Genomic DNA, 24,757 nt, shown 5'->3' on the forward strand with positions numbered 1-24,757 from the left:
ACAGTTTCTTTACTTAATTCTCTTCCCAAATCACAGATTTTTTTAATCCCAGAAAATCCTGCATCAGTCGGTAGTTTAGAGAGACTTGGGACACTGGGACTATTGTCACTGGAGCAGTGAAGGCTCAGAGGAAGCTTTATAGAACTTTAGAATTATTAAACGTTCTGATGGAGTGAGTAGGAAAATACTATTTCCTTTAGTTGGGAAGTAAGTGATATGGGGTCATTAATTTAAAATAGTTAGAGTTGTTGGAGCAGGGAATGCTTTGCCACAGAAAGTGAGTGAGCCAGAGACCATTGCATCTTTTAAGTGAAATAGGGATAAAATATTTGAGGCAGAAGATGATACAGGACTATCTGGAGCAACCAGAGCCGTTGGATTGCTCTAGCAAAGAGCCAGCATACACACGATGAGTTCCCTTTAAGCCGCGCAGTGCTCTGGAGGTCCCTCGCAGCCAGTGAGCGGACTTTTAAATTAAAGAAAACCGCCTATGCACAGAATTTTGAATGGGCTGCACAGCCCCCCAAAAAGTTAGAGGGAACATTGTTGGGGACATTTTATTTTAAACATGGAAATTGAACTTCCTTCAAAGAATGCAGATGGTCTAAGTAAGCAATTACCATTGTTAAAAATGTGTTAGTCTTATAATTCTGATTAATTACACAAATGTTTTTCTTGTTCTTTGCCTATATATGTTTGCAGATTTAAAGATTTCCATTTTGCCAAGTTAGATAAAGTGCTGTAATAGAATGTCTTAATATGATCATCTGTTTAACTGTATGACGTGTCTTGTTTTCACAATTATTGTTTGCTGCCTCTAGTTGCTGTAATGGCCATTGCTTGGTATAGTGAAGACAAGCCATTTGTAGTGGGATATGCAGATGGGAAAATGCTGATTGGCACAAAAGAGCCTCTGGAGAAAGGAACCGTTGTTATGATTGATGCATACAAGGTAGGTTAAAGCCGAAGTAATTCTGAGGCTGTGCTGTACCTCCACACTGCAGCAGCCAGCTTTACTTCACCCCCCTCCTCCCTGTGATCAGTGACTATTCTGTGTTGACTCATCAAAATCCCCAATAGGCTGCAAAATGTGTGTCTGGGCTGACGCATGTTTCAAGTGATGTGGGTGGTACAGACTACTGAGGTATCAGTAATGAACTTGCAGCTTCCGCCTCTTGGGATTAATACAAAAGGAAACTAAAGAAAGTGAGACAGAAATCCAGAGGGCAACACAAGAGACTCAAAAAAAGCTCCAAAGTTAATAGTAGATGAAGGTCAGTGAAAGGATAAGTTGACAACCACATCAGTATCTTAAGAAGGAGGGGTGAGGGCCATAGAGATATAAATAATGCTCTTTTTTCACAGAGGGAGGGGGGAAGGAGGTTAGCATTTCTTTGAAGTGAGAAAATTCAAGAGGGGGTGGGGGAAAGACTGGCTTGATGGACCAAGTGGCCTTTTATTACTCCAGGCTTTGCTCTTGATACTGGATTGCCTGTGACGACACTCCAGTAAGTTACGGGATGTGCAGTTTTATAAAGACCAGGACACTATACCATGTAATGTACAATGTCGTTTTCTGCTGCTACGGCGGAGTGAGAGAGACCTGGATGCCCCATTAAGACCACAGTCTAAATGATGCAAATGAGCACATCCTGCAGTCAATTAGAGGGTAGTTATTTCTCTTTACCAGCCACATAAATACCTGACTTTTCCTCAATGTCAGAAAAATCAGTAGCTTTCTAAGCTTGTGTTACCATCGCACACCAGGAACACACATTGATATGTGTAGTACAGCCATTATACAGCCCGATTGTTTGTCCATTTTGATGGATGGGAAATAGGGCAGGCTGTGTAATGGGCTTGTTACCCTGCACTTCTATACAGTCATGTGTAATATATAATGTAATCTGCAGAACCCTGCTGTTTTTATTCCTAAAATATTATTTGATATACTCTTCCTTACTTCTTTTGTATCTCTCCTACTGCTACTTTCGAACATGTCCACGTATGTCCTTTAAGGTTATATTCATACCTTATCTTTATGCTTTTCTTTAAGTTGTGCTGCTTTTTCCAGACCTCCAGCCAGGTCCTCCAAGGCACTGAAGCAGACTTCACTCTGTCAGCGACAGGTTGTTGTGTTCCCCTACCAGAAACGTTTTTGTCACTCCATTGTTGTCATTTTTCAAATATTCCCGAAAAACTATGCAGTTCACAACTAGATAAATGAACTTTTCAGCATTTATGCTGGTTACAGGATTAATCTGGCAGCTGTCATGACTGCTACTTTTCATTGCCACTAACAACATTGCACTCTAAGATATTGCACTTTTCAAATCTCTATGTTCCTTCAATTCTGCTAGGGTTGTGTTTCTCTTTAATTCTCAACGAAGGCAGGTAATTCTCTTTTTTTAATGAGGAGTCCTGTTGGGTCACGGGTGGTTTCCTAGTACCTGCTAATATTTGTCATTATTACGGAAGGTACAAAATTCCATGGCCTCGGTAGCATGATAAATATTGAAATTCTGCACAAATTGGTTTGCCAGTTTCCTTTTGAAAATAATAAAAATGCTACAAATCTTTGGGAATAAAATAATCTAATCCTCTTTCTCCCGTTCGTCCACCCAATCCCCCTGCTTCAAACTAGGAAAGTATCACTTGTATGAAGTGGGACCCATTGGGGCTGATGCTTATGACTTGTGCCAAAGAAAACACCGTCAAGTTGTGGAGTTGTGCAGCCGGAAGCTGGCATTGTCTACACAAACTTTCTCATCCGGCATTGGTGAATGGTGTCGCCTGGTGCAGCCAACTAGGGAAAGGATTCAAGTTGCGGCTCATGTTGGCCAGGTAGATATAAAGGTTTACTCTTTCAAAGCATTTATTGTTCTTGAACATGCTTTGTACTTTAATTGACTTGGATGATTAGATGCTTATTCATTAAGGAGTTGATGTGAAAATGCTATTTTGATCAATTGCAAGAATATCATTATGGAAAGACCTCTTTATCTGCCACTGTTATACTATGCCATCATACTATGTCCAACTGTGCATTACTTACTGGTTAATTGCAAGAGTATTTCTTATAAATGATAACTTAGATATATGGTGCTAGACTGCAGTAATGTTCCAAATATCTGGTCTTTTAGACCTAAATTAATTTGGGTGGGAGTCATATGACTTCCGAAAGTTTTTTGATGAAGTACCCCCTGAGAAAATCCTTTGCAACCAGGGTTTATGGATTTCAACCTGCTAAAGGGAAGGAGCAGAGGGTACTTGTCAAAGGCAGGAAATTGCAGTGGAGAAGGTGTTGAGTGGACCACCCAAGGGCCTATACTGTTCCTGGTAAATGTAAATGACCTAAAATCACAATCTAAACACAGGATAATTAATCTTTCAAGTGGCCCCAAACTAAAGTTGGGGAGTGGGGGCGGTTGATTGATTCAGAAGAAGCAAAAATCATACAAGGAAAACTGTAGGCTTTCCATCCGGGCTGATCAGTAGCAAATGAAGTTCAATATTGCTAGGTGCAGAGCAGTGCATATTCTGAGTAATAGACTGAAGAAGTCATGCCTATTACAATAATTATTACACTCAACAATATTACATTTATATAGCACCTATATAAAATGCCGCATGGCATTTCATAGAGACTGATTGGTTATAGACAGTGGTAGGAGAATAAGGGCAAGTGACCAAAGTCCTGTTCGAAGAGGTAGGTTTGAGGTGGAAAGGCCGAGGGGTTTATGAAGAGTGTTCCAGAGTGTGGGGGGAAGATTGTTGAAGGCTCTACCACTAATGGTGAAATGGATGACTTGGGAGTGGGTGGCAAAGAAGACCACACTCGCTTGAGGGTGAAGGAGGTTGCACGAATGGGGTGGGCAAAGCCCATGGAGGGATTTGTAATTGAGGATGAAGATTTTGAATGTAAAGCATTGGGGAGCTGGTGGTCAATTGAAGTTCGCCAGGACAGGAATGCTGGACAGGAATGCTGAAGATGGGGATAGGATTTGATGATGGCGCTTTGGACGAGTTGGAGGTAGAGCACAGGAGGCCAGTGAGAAGAGCGGGGCACGGGAGAGGGCAGTGAGAAGAGCGGGGCACGGGAGAGGGCAGTGAGAGCGGGGCACGGGAGAGGGCAGTGAGGAGAGCGGGGCACGGGAGAGGGCAGTGAGGAGAGCGGGGCACGGGAGGGCAGTGAGAGCGGGGCACGGGAGAGGGCAGTGAGAGCGGGGCACGGGAGAGGGCAGTGAGAGCGGGGCACGGGAGAGGGCAGTGAGAGCGGGGCACGGGAGGGCAGTGAGGAGAGCGGGGCACGGGAGAGGGCAGTGAAGAGCGGGGCACGGGAGAGGGCAGTGAGGAGAGCGGGGCACGGGAGAGGGCAGTGAGGAGAGCGGGGCACGGGAAGAGGGCAGTGAGAGCGGGGCACGGGAGAGGGCAGTGAGAGCGGGGCACGGGAGAGGGCAGTGAGGAGAGCGGGGCACGGGAGAGGGCAGTGAGAGCGGGGCACGGGAGAGGGCAGTGAGAGCGGGGCACGGGAGAGGGCAGTGAGGAGAGCGGGGCACGGGAGAGGGCAGTGAGAGCGGGGCACGGGAGAGGGCAGTGAGGAGAGCGGGGCACGGGAGAGGGCAGTGAGAGCGGGGCACGGGAAGAGGGCAGTGAGAGCGGGGCACGGGAGAGGGCAGTGAGAGCGGGGCACGGGAGAGGGCAGTGAGGAGAGCGGGGCACGGGAGAGGGCAGTGAGAGCGGGGCACGGGAGAGGGCAGTGAGAGCGGGGCACGGGAGAGGGCAGTGAGGAGAGCGGGGCACGGGAGAGGGCAGTGAGGAGCGGGGCACGGGAGAGGGCAGTGAGAGCGGGGCACGGGAGGGCAGTGAGGAGAGCGGGGCACGGGAGCGGGCAGTGAAGAGCGGGGCACGGGAGAGGGCAGTGAGAAGAGCGGAGCACGGGAGAGGGCAGTGAGAGCGGGGCACGGGAGAGGGCAGTGAGAGCGGAGCACGGGAGAGGGCAGTGAGAGCGGGGCACGGGAGAGGGCAGTGAGAGCGGGGCACGGGAGAGGGCAGAGAGAAGAGCGGAGCACGGGAGAGGGCAGTGAGGAGCAGGGCAGTGAGAAGAGCGGGGCACGGGAGAGGGCAGTGAGGAGAGCGGGGCACGGGAGAGGGCAGTGAGGAGAGCGGGGCACGGGAGAGGGCAGTGAGGAGCGGGGCACGGGAGAGGGCAGTGAGAAGAGCGGGGCACGGGAGAGGGCAGTGAGAGCGGGGCACGGGAGAGGGCAGTGAGAAGGGCGGGGCACGGGAGAGGGCAGTGAGAAGAGCGGGGCACGGGAGAGGGCAGTGAGAGCGGAGCACGGGAGAGGGCAGTGAGAGCGGGGCACGGGAGAGGGCAGTGAGAGCGGGGCACGGGAGAGGGCAGTGAGGAGAGCGGGGCACGGGAGAGGGCAGTGAGGAGAGCGGGGCACGGGAGAGGGCAGTGAGGAGAGCGGGGCACGGGAGAGGGCAGTGAGGAGCGGGGCACGGGAGAGGGCAGTGAGAAGAGCGGGGCACGGGAGAGGGCAGTGAGGAGAGCGGGGCACGGGAGAGGGCAGTGAGGAGAGCGGGGCACGGGAGAGGGCAGTGAGAAGAGCGGGGCACGGGAGAGGGCAGTGAGAGCGGGGCACGGGAGAGGGCAGTGAGAAAGAGCTGGGGGAGGGAGGTGTGTGTGAAGTGAGTTGGAGATGATGATCCTGAGAGCGATGTGGTTGTGGCTGAAGGGTTCAATGCAGCTGAGATAAGGACATAGGCAGACAATGTTATGGAGGTGGAAATAGGCAATTTTGGTGATGAATCTTTATGTTTGAAGCTCAGCTCGGGGTCAGGCAGGACAACAAGGAAGCGTGTCGTTGGGCTGAACCTGAGTGAGCAGCTGGGGAGAGAGATGGAGTAGAAAAAGGTAGGGTGCAGAGTTTGTGGTGTGAGCAGAACAGCATGGCGTCAGTCTCTGAGGGTCCTGCCGTCGTGCCAGGTTAGTTTGAGGGAGTCATGGTAAGAACCTCTTCATTCTATATTTACCATAACAGCCCCTGCACTCAAAAATAATTTATCGGGGGTGATTCTGAAATCCTGTGCTATTCGTAGGGAACCTTGCAGAGAGCACAGGTTAGACAATTGCGGGTGCAGCCCTATCTCTGTCCTGAGTGCACGGAATTCGACCTCTTGCACAAAGTTCTGAGACATTTTATGATGCAGCATTCTATAAATGCAATTATTTCTGTTTACAGTGCCCAAAGAGAGTTATGTGAAATCTTAGCCATTACAGCCAGATACTGGAGGATTAAGAATTTCATTCATGGGGGTGTAGGGAAGAGAGAGAGCAGTGGGTAAATGAGGTTAATAGAACATAAAGCAAAATATTGCAGCTGCTGGAAATCTGAAGCAAAAATAGATACTGCCTGACCTGCTGAGTGCCCCGAGCCTTTTTGTATTAATGAGCTTAATAACCCTTGAAGAGGTTGTTGTTTTAACTGGAAAAAGCTGAGAAACGAGTGGATGATGCACAGATAGCCTCGGTCAGTGAAAGGCATTAATTGGATGTTGGTGATCGTTCAGACCATCAGTGGGGGAAAGAAACAATATTACTTTTAGTAAATAAGCCCGGTGTCTATAAGATGAAGGCAAGAAGCCGAGTGGGCCCAAGCATGCTTCCCTGTGGGACCCCTGAGTAGATGCAGTAAGGAGACGCATAGGTTTATCACAACCTGATTTTTCTAAGGCGATTAAATGCCAAGAGCTCGCAAGCGGCCAGGTTCTTGGTACAGCAGGGATGTCATGTCCTGCCAAACATAAATGTTGAGGGTAACTGCTTTTGTTTTGTGTTGGGCTTAAAGACATTTAATGAATTTCTGTTCCATGTGATTGAGAGCATCGCAGGTCAACTAATTTGCTTTACTAGGCAAACATGACCAGTTATAAAATTAAATAATGAGAATGAGTGAGGTTGTTTGACACAGTTGGTAAGAGGGTCACCAAATGCTGGAAAATGGGATTAGACTGGACAGGGATTGATGGACGGCGCAGACACGATGGGCCGAAGGGCCTCTTTCTGTGCTGTATAACTCTATGACTCTAGGGGTGTTCGTTTCTAGTTATTAAGATCCCTCCTTGAACAGGCATGATGTCCATCTGCTTTCTGTCAGATGGGATGACCCAATAATGGCGAAAGTTGAAATACCATGAAACCCACATACACTGATCACTCAATAGCGATCAGATGCCCATAACAATCAAAATGCTTTTTTCCAAAACCACAAGTCATCTGATACTACGTTAATGCAGAGGTTAAGCAATCGGTGCAGTTTGGCTGTCGTGATCACTTTCCCCATTGCAGAATGATGATTGCCTCAGTTATACACATTGTAATCTGCAGGAGTTAGCATAAGAAGTGATGTTCCGAGTGACTCCTGACTGCACTGTTGGCGTATGAATGAGTAATGAGTGGAATCCTAAGGGGGTGACTCGGAGTGTGCTGCCGAGCAGCTCTCACCAACGGCGATCAGTTGAACAATAAACTGATTATTCAGCTCTCCAAAGTAAAGCTCAGATTCTCTTCCTTGAAATCCTGCTCAGAATTTTGATGCTTTTATTTTCCATTAATTTTGTACTTTTGCCAATGCTTAAAGTAATGAAGTGTGCTGAGCAGATTTGCTTCAGTACAGTCTCCTACACTGATCAGTTCGTGATTATTTGGGCTACTCATCCACTGTACCTGAATAGGTCGTTCATTGCAGCGGCTGCATTTTAATTTGGCTGGCACTTGACCTTTGATTTTAGATGACTTTGCAGCAGATACAATGTTCAGTAACTGCCTTAATGACTCTAGGATGTGGCACATGACAATATTACAGGAAACTTTCGATTTACCGGCACCTGAATAACCGGAAATCTTGGTTAACTGGTAAAATTCAGGAGTAGGTTTTACTTCATATTGTACTTGCGTTCCTCCATCTGTTGCTGTGCAAGGGTGTGGCTGCAGCTGTTGCTGAGCTACAGAGACGCTTGGAACTTGTGGCCATTGTTCTGCACTTGTTGCTAAGCAACAGGGTTTGTTGCTTTTTACGGAGCTCTCAGCTCTCCGTATCTTTTACTATAGCGTTCGGTTATCCGGAATTTTTGATGAACCGGCACCACGTCGGTGCCGGATTTTAAAAAAAAAAAAAAGTTTCCTGTATTCTCGAGGAGGGAAAATGGGGTTGGGCCCAATGCTGACTATGAACTGAAGGCCACATTTGACTCTTCTCAGTAGCCTTTCTGAGAATTGTGCATTTTGGTGGTGACTTTGGACTTGTAACTGTGACTAAACTATTTTCACGGAATGGTGCATGGAGATGTGCTCCTGTCGTTATTGATTCCACAATGGTCATACAGTTTTTACTTTTTGGCTAGTTCTAGAAAGTACCTTGCATTAAAACAAGATGATCATGCAATGCTTGTGTTGTGCTGTTTGGATAATCCAATGCCCAGGTGAAGTTTAGATCTTTTCACAAAACTAGCAGCTCGTGCAGAGCCACAAAGACGATTCTTCCCCAGTGTCTGTGAATGCTCCATACAGGTTAGCAGTGGTGCAACGGCATTGCTGACATGAACTGCAAGGTCAGTTTTGCTACTGCTCCATTTTCTATTGCCACCCAGCAGAAACTCTTGCTGAAGGAGGCTGCTGTCAGAGCAAACCTTGTGGTACAAGAGGGGACATAAGGATAAATGATTGAACCCTCGGAGATAATTGACCTGTAAGCAAAAATGGAATCCTCTGCAGATGGTGACAGTAAACAACAGCCAAAATAATCTTTCTTGTTCATAAGTACTCAAACAATTTCCAAGATCCTTGATCACAGATCTTGCCTGGAGGAGGCTGGTGGCCCATCAAGAAGATAGGGTGACTCTCGCATCGCACATCACTATCTGCTGAAAGAATTCCTAGCCTTGTTTACTACCTACTCCATTAAGAATAATTCCCGGGTACTTAGCACGACAGGAATGCCAGAAGCTACCAATCCGTTTAGTAGGTTGTTTATTGAGCGTTAAACTCCTAAGTACGGTTTGATAGTGAGATATTTACATGTACCATCTCTCTCTCTCTAGTGGGTGTCAGAATGGTTTGGTGTGTGTCTGGACTGTACCCCAAGATATTTTCAGTGTATCACAGTCCACTTCCAGCAGTTCTGATGAATGGTGGGAACAGGAATCCAAGAACCGAGTGAAGGTAAACTATTACTAGCATCTCCAAAACGTATTGCATTTGCCCTGCTAGCAAAGGGTTAGTATTATTGGTCCCTGAAAAGGTACTTTACAGCTTTGTACCTGTTCTATGGTCTAATCATTTCCCATTTAATGAAAATCTGTTGTCAACAACCATTTTAAGATTTGATCTTGACTTTGGGTGCAGGAGGGGTGGTTGATTTTTAACACTACCCACCTGGCGAAAACCAGTGGGCAGGTAAAATCGCCCAGGTTACTTACCAGCCGGAAAACCACCAGAGCATCCGCCATTTGGGATTTAAAAATTGCTCTCCTGAGCAGGCAGCAAGTGCACCCACCCAAAGCTGCTGGGGTCGTTATCTATGCATGTCGGGCCCCGACCGCAATTATAACTCGGCCCTGAGCGGGGAAGTTGCTGCCGCTTTCCCGCCAGGCTCAACCAGCTCGGCAAACGATCATCTACAGGTGAGGCCAAAATAGGCGAGTGTTTTTCGTTCCTTTTTGGGCTAGGAGGCGCAGCAGTACTCCTCCGGATCCCACTTGTAAAGCTTTGGCCTCCCCTGACCTGGACTTCCCCACCACCACACCTACCGAATAGGAGACCCCCGTGGAACGAGTGGGCAGTGCACCAACAGCATGTTGATGAGGCCCAGGAGTTAAAATAGCCCGGGCCAATTACCAACTCTCCTCACCGTCCACCCACACACAACCCATCCTGAGTTGAAATCGGGGTGTATAAAGGTTTTATAATTGTTTAATGTATTATAACCAGGCTGTTTCTGTTTAAATCTCCGAAACACCTTCATTAATAGACCTCTAAATAGTGGCTATGTGTCAGTCGCTAATTTTGAACAGATCATTGTCAAAGGGTTATTGTGCTTTCATAGCCTTTTTATGGGAACAATCCTCATCTTTTGTCCTCATAGATTTTCAAGAAACTTTATTTAATATTTACTATTTGTATTTAATATTTTATTGTAATGGAATTTGAAGAGTGGATGTAAGAAAGTTGGGGAGGCAGTGTGCATCTATCAACTGAAGGGGCACATCACTCCAGTGCGGACTGTAGCCTTCAGCCCCGATGGACTGGTCTTGGTGTCTGGAGGCCTTGGTGGGCTGATGAACATTTGGTCGCTGAGGGTAAGAAATTAGACTATTGTATGAATATTTGTTTTCTAATCTAAAATGTTACTTTAACATAAAACATTTAAAGAATTTGACACAGGATATAAAATTAGGAGACTTATTTTAGAAACAATTCCTGCCCTGACATCAGTTTTAATACTGACGTTTAAACCTAACCTTCCTGTAGAAATTACTCTCTCGGGTTTATATACAGTATGCCTAAGATACCTATCTGTTCAAATGCTATCAGAGCTCGTGTGTCTTTCCCTTCATTTTCTTTCTCCCGGCCTCCATTCTCCATCCCTTGTCTTTTTTCCTCCCTTCCTTCTGTCCTTCCCTTCCTTCCATCCTTCCCTTCTCACCAGCTTGGAGAAAGCTTAAAAGAATAGTCCCAGGAAGGCTCACAAAAATCATATTTGTAAACCTGAACTAATGATTGAGTTTGCACGTGTTATATGCACCTTCAAATTTATACCTTTTTAGAATTTCCCCAAATGTTGGTTGCCCCAAGGATCCTGATCATTGCCTCTATGCAAGCCTTCCTGTCCTAATTATCTGTGGCACTTCACAACTTCAAGGTAATTGTTGTATCCGCAACTTCAAAGTAATTGTTGTATCCGTGTGTTAACGGAGACACGGAATGCAGGAGTTGGTTTACAGGTGTTTACTGGACAAAGTCTGGAGGTGAACTAACAGATACAAGACACTATACAGGCTTATATAGCCCGAGTGGCCACTACCGGCATTACAGTACACAGGGGCTCTTAAAGGCACATACACCACAGTAATCAGTGTGAGGTGGAAATACTGATTTGCTACATCCTAATTCCCCTGGTTTTGTAGCTAACTTTGGTGCTCACAATTCAATCTAACCACAGATTTGTTGCCTTTCCAGCAATGGTCCAGTGACGCTTTCTCATTTATTTGTTCTCCTGTCCTTAACCCAGGATGGCAGTGTACTACAGAGTGTGGTGACAGGATCTGGTGCTATTCACAATACAGCTTGGATCCCTGACGTCGGTGTTGCAGCGTGTTCCAATAGGTCAAAGGTAGGAACCAAAACTCTGGTTGGCACTGTATCACTTATTTTTACATGTTCCATGAGAACTGTTTATACTCTGAGACCTACAGTGTTCAAACTGCTTGTTCAAAGTGGCAGCTTTTATTTTTTTTTTATTCGTTTATAGGATGTGAGTGTCGCTGGCAAGGCCAGCATTTATTGCCCATCCCTAATTACCCTTGAGAAGGTGGTGGTGAGCCGCCGCCTTGAACCGCTGCAGTCTGTGTGGTAAAGGTACTCCCACAGTGCTGTTAGATAGGGAGTTCCAGGATTTTGATCGTGACGATGAAGGATCGGCAATATACTTCTAAGTTAGGATGGTGTGTGACTTGGAGGGGAACTTGGAGGTGGTGGTGTTCCCATGCGCCTGCTGCCCTTGTCCTTCTAGGTAGAAGAGGTTGCGGGTTTGGGAGGTGCTGCCGAAGAAGCCTTGGCGAGTTGCTGCAGTGCATCTTGTAGATGGTACGCATTGCAGCCACGGTACGCTGGTGGTGGAGGGAGTGAATGTTTAAGGTGGTGGATGGGGTGCCAAGCAAGCAGGCTGCTTTGTCCTGGATGGTGTCGAGCTTCTCGAGTGTTGTTGGAGCTGCACTCATCCAGGCAAGTGCAGAGTATTCCATCACACTCCTTACTTGTGCCTTGTAAATGGTGGAAAGGCTTTGGGGAGTCAGGAGGTGAGACGCTTGCCACAGAATACCTAGCCTCTGACCTCTTGTTGCCACAGTATTTATGTGGCTGGTCTAGTTAAGTTTCTGGTCAATGGTGACCCCCCAGGATGTTGATGGTGGGGGATTCGGCGATGGTAATGCCATTGAATGTCATGGGGAGGTGGTTAGACTCTCGCTTGTTGGAGATAGTCATTGACTGGCACTTATGTGGCGCGAATGTTACCTGCCACTTATCAGCCCAAGCCTGAACATCGTCCAGGTCTTGTTGCATGCGGGTACGGACTGCTTCATTATCTGAGGAGTTGTGAATGGTACTGAACACTGTGCAGTCATCAGCAAACATCCCCATTTCTGACTTATGTTGGAGGGAAGGTCATTGATGAAGCAGCTGAAGATGGTTGGGCCTAGGACACTGCCCTGATGAACTCCTGCAGTGACGTCCTGGGGCTGTGATGATTGACCTTCAACCATCTTCCTTTGTGCTAGGTATGACTCAAGCCAGTGGAGAATTTTCCCCCCGATTCCCATTGACTTCAGTTTTACTAGGGCTCTCACTCTCGCCTCACCTCTGGAATTCAGCTCCTTTGTCCATGTTTGGACCAAGGCTGCAATGAGGTCAGGAGCCGAGTGGTCCTGGCGGAACCCAAAACTGGGCACCAGTGAGCAGGTTATTGGTGAGTAAGTGCTGCTTGATAGCACTGTCGATGACCCCTTCCATCACTTTGCTGATGATTGAGAGTAGACTGATGGGGCGGTAATTGGCTGGGTTGGATTTGTCCTGCTTTTTGTGGACAGGACATACCTGGGCAGTTTTCCATATTGTCTGATAGATGCTAGTGTTGTAGCTGTACTGGAACTGCTTGGCTAGAGGCGCGGCTAGTTCTGGAGCACAAGTCTTTAGCACGATAGCCGGGATGTTGTCAGGGCCCACAGCCTTTGGTGTAGCCAGTGCGCTCAGCCGTTTCTTGATATCATGTGGAGTGAATCGAATTGGCTGAAGACTGGCTTCTGTGATGGTGGGGACCTTGAGTAGGCCGATATGGATCATCCGCTCAGCATTTCTGGCTGAAGATGGTTGCAAACGCTTCAGCCTTGTCTTTTGCACTCACGTGCTGGGCTCCACCATCATTGAAGATGGGGATATTCATGGAGCCTCCTCCTCCCGTTAGTTGTTTAATGGTCCACCACCATTCACGACTGGATGTGGCAGGACTGCAGAGCTTTGCACTAAACCTTCTCAAGGAAAACCCAAAGATGTTTTATAAATATATTAAGTGTAAGAGGATAACTAAAGAAAGGGTAGGGCCTATTAGAGATCATGAGGGTAATCTGTGTGTGGAGGCGGGAGACGTCGGTAGGGTTCTTAATGAATACTTTGCGTCTGTTTTCACAAAGGAGAGGGACGAAGCAGACATTGCTATCGGGGAGGAGGAGTGTGAAATATTAGATGAAATAAACATAGTGAGAGAGGAAGTATTAAGGGGCTTAGCTTTAAAAGTGGATAACTCCCCAGGCCCGGATGAAATGTATCCCAGGCTGTTAAGCGAAGCAAAAGAGGAAATCGCAGAGGCCCTGACCATCATTTTTCAATCCTCTCTGGCTTCAGGCGTGGTGCTGGAGGACTGCTAATGTGGTGCCCTTGTTTAAAAAGGGAGAATAGGATAGACCGAGTAATTACAGGCCAGTCAGCCTTTTTTTTTTAATTCACTCACAGGATGTGGGCATCGCTAACCTCGGTAGTGGGAAAATTATTGGAAAGAATTCTGAAGGACAGGATAAATCTTCATTTAGAAAGATACGGATTAATCAAGGATAGTCAGCACGGATTTGTTAAGGGAAGGTCGTGTCTGAAAAACTTGATTGAATTTTTTGAGGAGGTAACAAGGAGGGTAGTGCGTTTGATGTAGTTTATATGGACTTTAGCAAGGCTTTTGATAAGGTTCCACATGGCAGACTGGTCACGAAGTTAAAAGCCCATGGGATCCAGGGCAAAGTGTCAAGTTGGATTCAAAACTGGCTCGGAGGCAGGGAGCAGAGGGTAATGGTTGATGGGTGTTTTTGTGACTGGAAGGCTGTTTCCAGTGGGGTTCCGCAGGGCTCAGTACTAGGTCCCTTGCTTTTTGTGGTATATATCAATGATCTAGACTTGAATATAGGGGGTATGATTAAGAAGTTTGCAGATGATACTAAAATCGGCTGTATTGCTGATACTGAAGAAGGAAGCTGTAGACTGCAGGAAGATATCAATAAATTGGTCAGGTGGGCAGAACAGTGGCAAATGGAATTCAATCCGGAGAAGTGTGAGGTAATGCATTTGGGGAGGGCTAACAAGGAAAGGGAAGACACAATCAATAGTAGGATACTGAGTAGTGTAGAGGAGCAAAGGGACCTTGGAGTGCACGTCCACAGATCCCTGAAGGTAGCGGACCAGGTAGATAAGGTGGTTAAGAAGGCATATGGAATGCTTGCCTTTATTAGCCATGGCATAGAATACAAGAGCAGGGGGGTTATGCTTCAACTAGTTAGGCCTCAGCTAGAGTATTGCGTGCAGTTCTGGTCACCACATTACAGGAAAGATGTGATTGCACTAGAGAGGGTACAGAGGAGATTTACAAGGATGTTGCCGGGAGTAGAGAATCTTAGCTATGAGGAAAGACTGGATAGGCTGGGTCTGTTTTCCTTGGAACAGAGGAGGCTGAGGGGAGACCTTATTGAGGTGTATAAAATTGAGGGGCCTAGATAAAGTAGATTAAAAGGACCTATTTCCCTTAGCAGAGGGGTCAAAAACCAGGGGGCACAGATTTAAAGTAATTGGTGGAAGGTTTAGAGGGGATTTGAGGGGAAATGTCTTCACCCAGAGGGTTGTGGGGGCCTGGAACTCACTGCCTGAAAGGGTGGTAGAGGCAGGAACCCTAACCACATTTAACAAGTACTTGGATGTGCACTTGGGATGCTGTAACCTGCAGGGCTACGGACCAAGAGCTGGGAAGTGGGATTAGGCTGGATAGCTCTTTGTTGGCCGGCGCGGACACGATGGGCCGAAATGGCCTCCTTCCGTGCTGTAACTTTCTATGATTCTATGATACAATGTTTCCTGAAACACACTTGGTTATCATGGGACATCAAGGTCAAGAGGTGGTCAACTCTAAGAATTTTGCATAGTATTATGTCGAATTTACAGCATAGGAACAGGCTACTCAGCCCAACAGGTCCATGCCGGTGTTTATCACCCACACGAGCCTCCCCCGACCTTATTTCATCTTGCCCTATCACCATATCCTTCTATTCCTTTCTCCCTCACTTTTCTAGCCTTCCCTTAAATGCATCACCACTCTGAGTAAAGACATTTTTCCTGAATTCCTTATGGGTCTATTAGTGACTTGCTATATTTATGGCCCCGAGTTTTGGGCACCCCTACAAACAGAAACATCATCTCTACGTCTATCCTATCATCTCTACGTCTACCCTATCAAACCCCTTCATAATTTTAAAGACTTCTATCAGGTCACTACTTGGGCTTTTTCTCTAGAAAAAAGACCTTGTCCAAGATAAGTGCACTGAGTGGACTGCAGGCACAGGACCTGTGTCTCAGTCTGCTGCCTGGCTGCTTCCCTCACAGGAAGTATGGGCATAGTGCATCTGACTCACCTGCTCAGGACATAAGACTCGTGCCTTGAACAGTTTGATTGGCTTTGCTGTTCTTCAAAGACTACAACAAATCAATGAGTGGACAGATAACAATGTGGTATGGTGTACATAAGCAGACTCATTCCCAGCATTTGTCTTTGTACAAAGTCAATACGACATTGATGGTTGCAGGATTTTGCAGTTCTTTAACTCCGCGCTTAATGGGAGGAAAATACCACAACAGACATACTCAGCAAGGGGCTGAGAGCAGCTGTGCAAAAGTTTCTTCTTGTAGAATGTGATTGCATTTATAACCCCCAACACCACCCTCCCCCCCCCCCCAAACTAAAATACCACGTTTAAAATATATCGGCCAAGAAGCGATAACCATTACCCATTTGCATCAGCGCCAATTTTGAAGTTGGTGGTTATTGCGTCTTAAGTGCTCTGTTTATTTCGGGCAGAAACAGCCGTGCTTACTCACTAGTTCGCACCTCAGTGAGGTGCAAGAAACATAGAAACATAGAAGATAGGAGCAGGAGTAGGCCATTCGGCCCCTCGAGCCTGCTCCGCCATTCAATGAGATCATGGCTGATCATCCAAATTCAATACCCTGTTCCTGCCTTCTCTCCATATCCCTTGATCCCTTTAGCCTTAAGAAATATATCCGACTCCTTCTTGAATATATTTAATGAATTGGCCTCTACTGCCTTCTTTGGCAGAGAATTCCACAGGTTCACCACTCTGGGTGAAGAAATTCCTCCTCATCTCTGTCCTAAATGGCTTACCCCTTAGCCTTAGACTGTGACCCCTGGTTCTGGACTCCCCGACCATCGGGAACATCCTTCCAGCATCTAGTCTGTCTAGTCCTGTTAGAATTTTATAAGTTTCGATGAGATCCCCTCTCATTCTTCTAAACTCCAGCGAGTACAAGCCCAATCGACCCAATCTCTCCTCATACGTCATTCCTGCCATCCCAGGTATCAGCCTGGTGAATCTTCGCTGAACTCCTTCCATGGCAAGAACATCCTTCCTCAGATAAGGCGACCAAAACTGCACACAATACTCAAGATGTGGTCTCACCAAGGCCCTGTACAACTGCAGCAAGACATCCTTATTCCTGTACTCAAACCCTCTTGCTACGAAGGCCAACATACCATTTGCCTTCTTAACCGCCTGCTGCACCTACATGCTTACTTTAGCGACTGGTGCACAAGGACGCCCAGGTCTCGTTGCACTTCCCCTTCTCCCAATCTATTGCCATTCAGATAATCTGCCGCCTTGTTTTTGCCACCAAAGTGGATAACCTCGCATTTATCCACGTTATATTGCTTCTGCCCAATCACTCAACCTGTCCAAATCATACTGGAGTTTCTCGGCATCCTCCTCACAGCACTCACGCCCACCCAGCTTTGTGTCGTCTGCAAACTTGGAGATATTACATTTAGTTCCCTCATCCAGATCATTAATATATATTGTGAATAGCTGGGGTCCAAGGACCAATCCCTGCGGTACCCCACTAGTCACTGCCTGCCACTCGGAAAAAGACCCGTTTATTCCAACTCTTTGCTTTCTGTCTGCCAACCGGTTCTCTATCCAAGTCAATACCTTGCCCCCCAATCCCATGTGCCTTAATTTTACACGTTAATCTCTTATGCGGGACCTTATCGAAAGCCTTTTGAAAATCCAAATACACCACATCCACTGGTTCTCCCTTATCTATTTTACCAGTTACATCCTCTCAAAATTCCAGTAGATTAGTCAAGCACGATTTACCTTTTGTAAATCCATGGTGATTTTGTCTGATCCGGTCACTTTTTTCCAAGTGCTCTGTTATTACATCCTTTATAATGGGCTCTAGCATTTTCCCCACTACCGATGTCAGGCTTACCGGTCTGTGTTTCCCTGTTTTCTCTCTACCACCCTTTTTTTTGAAGAAACATAAGTAAGTAAATAACACCTCATTAATGTTCAATGACCTCTTGTGTACTTGCGTTGAACAACGTGCATTTATATAGCAGGTTTAACGTAGAATAACATCCCAGGATACTTCAACCAAGCTAAATTTTCAGCTTTTGTTGTGAAATTGTAATGGCTTCTTCCTGTGTTTCTTGTGGAACGTGTTGATCAGATCTGATTGCACCCTACTAACTGTTAGCCCCATGCCGTGTGGTATTATTGATCAATCAGAAAGCAATTTAGAACATGGCAAGGGAAGAAGACGCAATGGAGGTTTGTAAGACACTTTTGAAGGGGGTGAGGAAAGTGGCGAGGCAGAATGATTTGGGGAGGGAGTTGCAGAAGGGAGGAGCGCAGAGACTGGAAGATTGTGCACTGATGGTGGAGAATAAGCCAGAGTCAGAGGACAGAAGCTGTGAGCTGAGACATTTGTTTGAAGTAAATCATTCAGGAAACGGGGGCAAGGCCATGAAGGATTTGAAAATTGGGACCGGACCTTAAAATCGATATGCTGCAACTAAAAGGTCGGTTGAGCTTAGTAAGTAGGTGGTGTGTATTATGTAACTGAACGAATAACTATTGAGATGGTTATGTCAATAAAGAAAATTTGTCAACCTTAAACACACCCTTGCTGGCCTGGAGCACGTTGTATTGTGTGGAGATAATAGGATGAATAGCTTTTGGATCCATTGACCTACCTTGACTGGGCTGGCAGGTTAACTTCCTAATGTGTGTCTCAGCTCCTCAGTTATAGAGTAAAACCTCTGGTTGGTAAAGTTCACGTACAAACATCTAATACTTACTACATGCCTGTGTGTGATACTTTTACACAGCTTCAACACCTGCATAAAACTAGTGCATGTAGAAGTGTGGCGAGAGTTCATCTGTGACCTTCACTGATTGATTGAAAGCTACCATTTATGTATTTATACATTTTAAATATTTACAGTGTAAATATTTAAAATGTAAATTAAGTTGTGTGAATTGTAAGCTCGTTTCATTGAAAAGAAGAACATGTGTTTATATAGCAACTTTCGCATCTTCCGGAATCCCAAATTACTTTTGAAGTGTTGTGGGTGAGCATGGCAGACAATTTGCACAAAGTCCCACAAACACTGGTGAGAGAAATGGTCAGTTAATGTTTTTTGGTGGTGTTGGGTGAGGGATAAATGTGGCCATAACACTAGGAGAACTTCGTGCTCGTCTTCAACTAGTGCCATGGGATCTCTGTCCCATCTGAAGGACGACACCTCCAGCAATACAGCACTCCACTAGGTGTTCAGGTCTCTGGAGTGGGGCACGAACCTGCAACCTTCTAACTGAAGTGAGCGTGCTACCCAGTGAGCCAACCTGAGACTTATGACATTATGAGCTGTTGGATGTAGTATCACTGATCAATTAAAATGTCCTCTCCACAGAAGGAAAAATATTAAAAGGAGATTATGTTGTTAAATGTGTAACTTAATTATATGAAATAATAATACCAAATTAACTAGAGTGTTATGAACTTTTATGAAATATGCCCAAGAATCAGGTTCTATATGCTGGTAAATTCAATGGCATATCCTAGTTAGCATGTGAAAGCTCTGAGTAATTGCCTGAATGCTGACATTGGATTAAATGTAATAATTCAGTTTCTTCTGTGTGAAAAGTACACCATAATGACTGCTTCTTTGCTTTGATTGACTAGGATGTGTTGGTGGTGAACTGCACAACTGAATGGATAGCTGCAAACCATGTTCTGGCAACATGTAGAACTTCACTGAAAAAACAAGGCGTTATTGGACTAAACATGGCGCCATGCATGAGGACCTTCCTTGAAAGGCTGCCAGTCCTGTTGCAAGAGCAATATACATATGAAAAGGTAGTAAAAACAGCAAAGTTGGAACTAGAACAAAGTGCCAGTATTGTGTACCAAAATTTGTCTGAAAACATCTAACACCAACACATTATTAATTTTAAAGCTTTGGCTGTGTCTATAAATATCTTCTTTTTGCTTTCAGCCTCATGTTATATGTGGAGACCAACTTGTCCATAGTCCCTACATGCAGTGCCTAGCTTCCTTGGCAGTAGGTCTTCAACTGGATCCGCTCTTGTGTAATGCGCCAGTACCACCTCATCACACTAGTTGTCCCCCTGACCTTGCCACCTGGAATCCCTCTGAGTGGTCCTGGTTGGAATGTTTCTCCACCACTATTAAGGCCGCAGAAGCGTTGGCAAAAGGAGCGCCGTTCCCAGAATGCTTCACTGTTCCAGACCTAGAGCCTGTACTAGAAGAAGAACTGGCACATGTCATGGTAAGATAGGCAGCTCATTCGTTTGAGTGGAGGGGCGTTGGAGAGGGGGAAAGAATTAACCAGGTGTAGTTAGACTGTGTCTAGTGTATTTGGAACACAGAGTTCGATGGAAATGATAACTTGGGTAGGTTTAATAGATGTCACAGAGCATAGGCTACAGTGCAAGAGAGATCGATCCTTTTCAATCAGGACAGGCTGAGGTACACTTCTGTTACTCCAGCCACCTGTCAGCTTAACCCTTGTTTCACAGACTACCTATCAGAAAGAAATAGACTTGCATTTCTATAGCATCTTTCAGGACCTCAGGATGTCCCAAAGCACTTTGCAACCAATGAAGTACTTTTGAAGTGTAGTCACTGTTGTAATGTAGGAAACGTGGCAGCCAATTTGTGCACAGCAAGCTCCCACATATAGCAATGTGTTAATGACCAGATAATTTGTTTTTTTTAGTGATGCTGGTTGAGGACACCGGGGAAACCTCCCCAGTTCCCCTCCAAAATAGTGCCATGGCATCTTTTACGCCCACCTGAGAGGGCATAACGTCTCATCCTCTGACAGTGCAGCAATGCCTCAGTACGGCAGCACGGTGGCATAGTGGTTAGCACTGTTGCCTCACGGCACCAGGGACCCGGGTTCGAATCCGGCCTCGGGTGACTGTGTGGAGTTTGCACATTCTCCCCGTGTTTGCGTGGGTTTCCTCCGGGTGCTCCGGTTTCCTCCCACAGTCCAAAGATGTGCGGGTTAGGTTGATTGGCTATGATAAAAATTGACCCTTAGTGTTAGGGGGATTAAATACGTGGGGTTACGGGGATAGGGTGGGATATGTGTTGGTGTAGGGGTTACGGGGATCGGGTGGGATATGTGTCGGTGCAGGCTCGATGGGCCGAAATGGCCTCTATCTGTACTGTTGAGGTTTCTGTGTTTCTGTGTAAAGTGTCATTCTGGATGTTGTGCTCAAGTCCCTGGAGTGGGACTTGAACTCATAACCTTCTGACTCTTTATACACCTAGAAAAATTAAAGTGGAATTTACTTAAGTGGGGACTGCACCAAGACTTGTGTGTAGGCTCCATATACCCTGTCATTCTTTTCAATTGCAGGACAATAGCAAGTGGTTCACTGGAATGGATGAACAAATTATGTCCTGGGCATCGTCTAGACCAGAGGTAATCAATTATTTTTTTGCAAATATACTTCAACGCTGTGCTTAATGGTGTTGCAAAGGTTAGAACATATCTGTCCTATCTGTTTAGGACTGGCACCTTGGTGGAAAATGTGACGTCTATCTTTGGGGAGCAGGACGTCACGGGCAGCTGGCAGAAGCTGGAAGAAATGTAATGGTACCAACTGTTGCACCTTCGTTTTCACAAGCTCAGCAGGTATGGTGAAATCATTCGTTTGACTTTCGAATTTAAATTGTTGGAGTGCAAGAACATCAGGCAATAAAAACATTATTAAAGCAGGGGAGTGCTACAAAAATTTGGAAAGTACTCTGCCCTTTATCTCCATTTTCTAAACCCTAAATCATTGGACTCCAAACTGAAGCAGCCTTTGCACTGTGCCGACACTGCATCAAATTTACTTTTCATAGATCTTGACAGGAAGAATGCTTCATGTTTCTCTATTATTAATATGACGGACAGTATTTGTGATTTTAAAATATAAGTAAATGCTAATTCTGGAGCAATCCTGCAGAAGGTCATCTTTTCCGTCTTATTTTTTGGGTCTCTGCTGATTTTTAATGGAAGGGTGACTGGACTTGTCAGAACATGGCCACTTGAGCATTCAAGGTAATTTTATTTAAGTTGTTTGCTATCCGCAGGTTATTTGTGGGCAGAATTGCACTTTCGTCATCCAGGCTAATGGAACAGTAATGGCATGTGGGGAAGGTAGCTATGGTCGGCTTGGACAAGGGAATTCAGATGATCTTCATGTATTAACTGTCATTTCAGCGCTACAAGGTACAAAGGCTTACTAGGGGAAATCTAGCACTGTAACAGTTAATAACAGACTGTATTGTTAATCATTGAAATCACTAATGTCTGCGTTTACATTTGTGTGTTCCTAACTTATCTTGTGCATGTCGCAGGTTTTGTAGTGACACAGCTAGTGACTTCCTGTGGCTCCGATGGTCACTCTATGGCTCTGACAGAAAGCGGGGAAGTCTTCAGCTGGGGTGACGGGGATTATGGTAAGCTGGGCCACGGAAACAGTGATCGGCAGCGCAGACCACGGCAGATTGAGGCACTCCAGGGAGAGGAAGTTGTCCAGGTGAGATTACAAACCTTCAGATTTTAATAGATTGTGTGTAGGATAAGTATTGAATAGGGATGCTTTTAAATTAGTGAATGACTTTTGTTGATTTGAACTTGGCTAATCTTTAAAATAAAACGATTAGTTTTTGCCTCTGCAATATGCAAAAGCTGTCTGGAGATGAAACTGGCAGATCCTTAACGCACAGTGAAGCTGCCTCTTGAAGGTGGTTTTGTTTGTACCTGTTCAAATGCTGTCAAGACCTTTTATACTGCGCTCCTGGGAGCGGTTTTGTGAAGATAACACCGTGATGTCACTCAGAAAAAGTATAGTGTAATAAGGTTTGGCCCTAAGAACCGAATGCCCCAGCTTTATATAGTTACAAAGCTACCAAACCCGTCCCATCAGTTTGATTACCTGCTACCAAACCCATTGGGATGTGACCCATAGGGGGCATAGTTTCAGAATAAGGGGTCGCCCATTTAAAACGGAGATGAGGGGGAATTTCTTCTCAGAGGGTCGTGAATCTGTGGAATTCTCTTCCCCAGAGAGCTGTGGAGGCTGGGTCATTGAATATATTTAAGGTGGAGATAGACAGATTTTTGAACAATAAAGGAGTCGAGGGTTATGGGGATCGGGCGGGAAGTGGAGTTGAGGCCAAGATCAGATCAGACATGATCTTATTGAATGGCGGAGCAGGCTCGAGGGGCCAAATGGCCGACTCCTGCTCCTAATTCTTACATTCTTATGCGACATGGGATATAAACCTAGTAGGGAATCTTGTTATTTAAAAAAAAAATGTAGATGGCACCACTTGAGACCTGTACCCGAATCATAACCTGGAGAGCATGCTGCTATCTCCCTATCCTTTTAATGAACGTTTAACACCCTGAAGGCCGTGTGGAAAGTTTTGAGGGTTCTGAAGAGGCCAGTTCTTGTAGCTCTCGTGCAGAAGATAATGGAGTGGTTATTGTGCAACACCTATGATCTGGGCCTTGTATCTGACACTTGCATTATTTTGATGTGCTCCCATGTCTAGTTGGTAGAGTTTATTGGAACTCCTCCCCTCCTTCGCCATTTGATTACAGAGACATTTTGGGGTCAAGGTGAAGGAAGCGGTCTCTGAATTCGAGCAGGACCAACAGAGCGTATAAAATTAATGTTTCCCTTCCTCCTTCACCCCTTTTTTCCTTTCTGGTTCCATAAAACTAGAGCTCCGAAGCAAGGTTCCTTTTAAAGTAGCACTCTTTGGGATCTTTATTCTGACTTACAGATCTGGAAAAAGAGACCTTGTAGTTTCTCAGTTGTGGCTTCTCTGTCCACGTTATATTGAAGATAATGGCACTTAAAGGATCAAATGTGGAAAATCTAAAGCTGAATAATGAACCTCTGGTATGCACTACTTAATCAGACAATTGTACAGTTTTCCCTTTGAATTGCTAGTTGCCATATCTTTACAACCAATAATTACTGGCTTTTTTAATCTAGTGTATCATTCATTAGAATATTGTGCTGTATCAACATAACTTCTATTTGTTTCTGTTTCAAACAGATGTCTTGTGGCTTTAAGCATTCAGCAGTAGTTACCGCAGATGGGAAGTTGTTCACGTTTGGAAACGGTGACTATGGTCGTTTGGGACTCGGTAACACATCCAACAAAAAGCTGCCGGAGAGAGTAGCAGCATTAGAAGGCTATCAGGTTGGACAGGTATGGTATTCCGTTTTAACATACCAAGGGATCAGGGCTTCAAAATGACTATTGAATCTGGGCATGATAAAAGAATGTTACAAGTATATTAGTAATTGTCTTTAATAGGCACGGCAAGACATTCTAATGTGTTATTGATACTACAGTCCATCAGCAACATTGAGATTTTTAAGACCATCCCACTGCAGGCGATTTATTCAATCAGAATAAACAAATAGGCCATAAATAGAAAACACTGGATATACTTACCTGTCAAAACTTACCTTTTCACTTTACAGGCACTGACTGACCTACATGTATTTCTGGAAACTTCTGTTTTTATTTCAGATTTTAAAGAAAAAGACTTGCATTTATATAGCGCCTTTCATGACCACTGGATGTCCTAAAGCACTTTACAGACAATGAAGTACTTTTTGAAGTGTAGTTATTGTTGTAATGTAGTAATTTTGAGAATTTGCAGTTTCTTTTAAATAACTAGCCAGTCACCCATGGCACTGCACATGGGGAGTCTAGGCCCAGTGTAGTCTCCAGGTCATAGTCAGAGCATTTACAGCACAGAAACAGGCCATTCGGCCCAACAAGTCCATGTCGGTGTTTATGCTCCACAGGAGCCTCCTCCCACCCCTCTTCATCTAACCCCATCACCGTATCCTTCTATTCCTTTCTCCCTCGTGTTTATCCAGCTTCCCCTTAAAATGCATCTAAGCTATTTGCCTCAACTACTCCCTGTGGTAGCAAGTTCCACATTCTCAACACTCTCTGGGTAAAGAAGTTTCTCCTGAATTCGCTATTGGATTTATTAGTGACTATCTTATATTTATAGCCACTAGTTCTGATCTC

The 24,757-nt window shown here is 45.5% G+C and overlaps 1 protein-coding gene across 4 annotated transcripts in view; it reads left to right on the top strand.

Annotated features, from left to right (window-relative positions):
- The window catches only part of herc1 (HECT and RLD domain containing E3 ubiquitin protein ligase family member 1), a 251,209-nt gene that overhangs the window by 200,213 nt on the left and 26,239 nt on the right, over positions 1-24,757 (top strand). For all 4 annotated transcript variants that reach the window (XM_085972042.1, XM_085972044.1, XM_085972043.1 and 1 more), the window contains exons 55-66: positions 822-952; positions 2,645-2,844; positions 9,106-9,226; positions 10,216-10,362; positions 11,295-11,396; positions 19,352-19,525; positions 19,665-19,958; positions 21,057-21,122; positions 21,210-21,335; positions 21,779-21,917; positions 22,046-22,227; positions 23,762-23,917. In XM_085972042.1, the coding sequence (XP_085828168.1) occupies positions 822-952; positions 2,645-2,844; positions 9,106-9,226; positions 10,216-10,362; positions 11,295-11,396; positions 19,352-19,525; positions 19,665-19,958; positions 21,057-21,122; positions 21,210-21,335; positions 21,779-21,917; positions 22,046-22,227; positions 23,762-23,917 (1,838 nt within the window). The remainder of the gene's footprint in view (positions 1-821; positions 953-2,644; positions 2,845-9,105; positions 9,227-10,215; positions 10,363-11,294; positions 11,397-19,351; positions 19,526-19,664; positions 19,959-21,056; positions 21,123-21,209; positions 21,336-21,778; positions 21,918-22,045; positions 22,228-23,761; positions 23,918-24,757) is intronic.

This window comes from Somniosus microcephalus, chromosome 32, assembly GCF_052327205.1.
Source record: "Somniosus microcephalus isolate GS21.2 chromosome 32, FLI_Smic_1.0, whole genome shotgun sequence".
Taxonomy (NCBI): domain Eukaryota; kingdom Metazoa; phylum Chordata; class Chondrichthyes; order Squaliformes; family Somniosidae; genus Somniosus; species Somniosus microcephalus.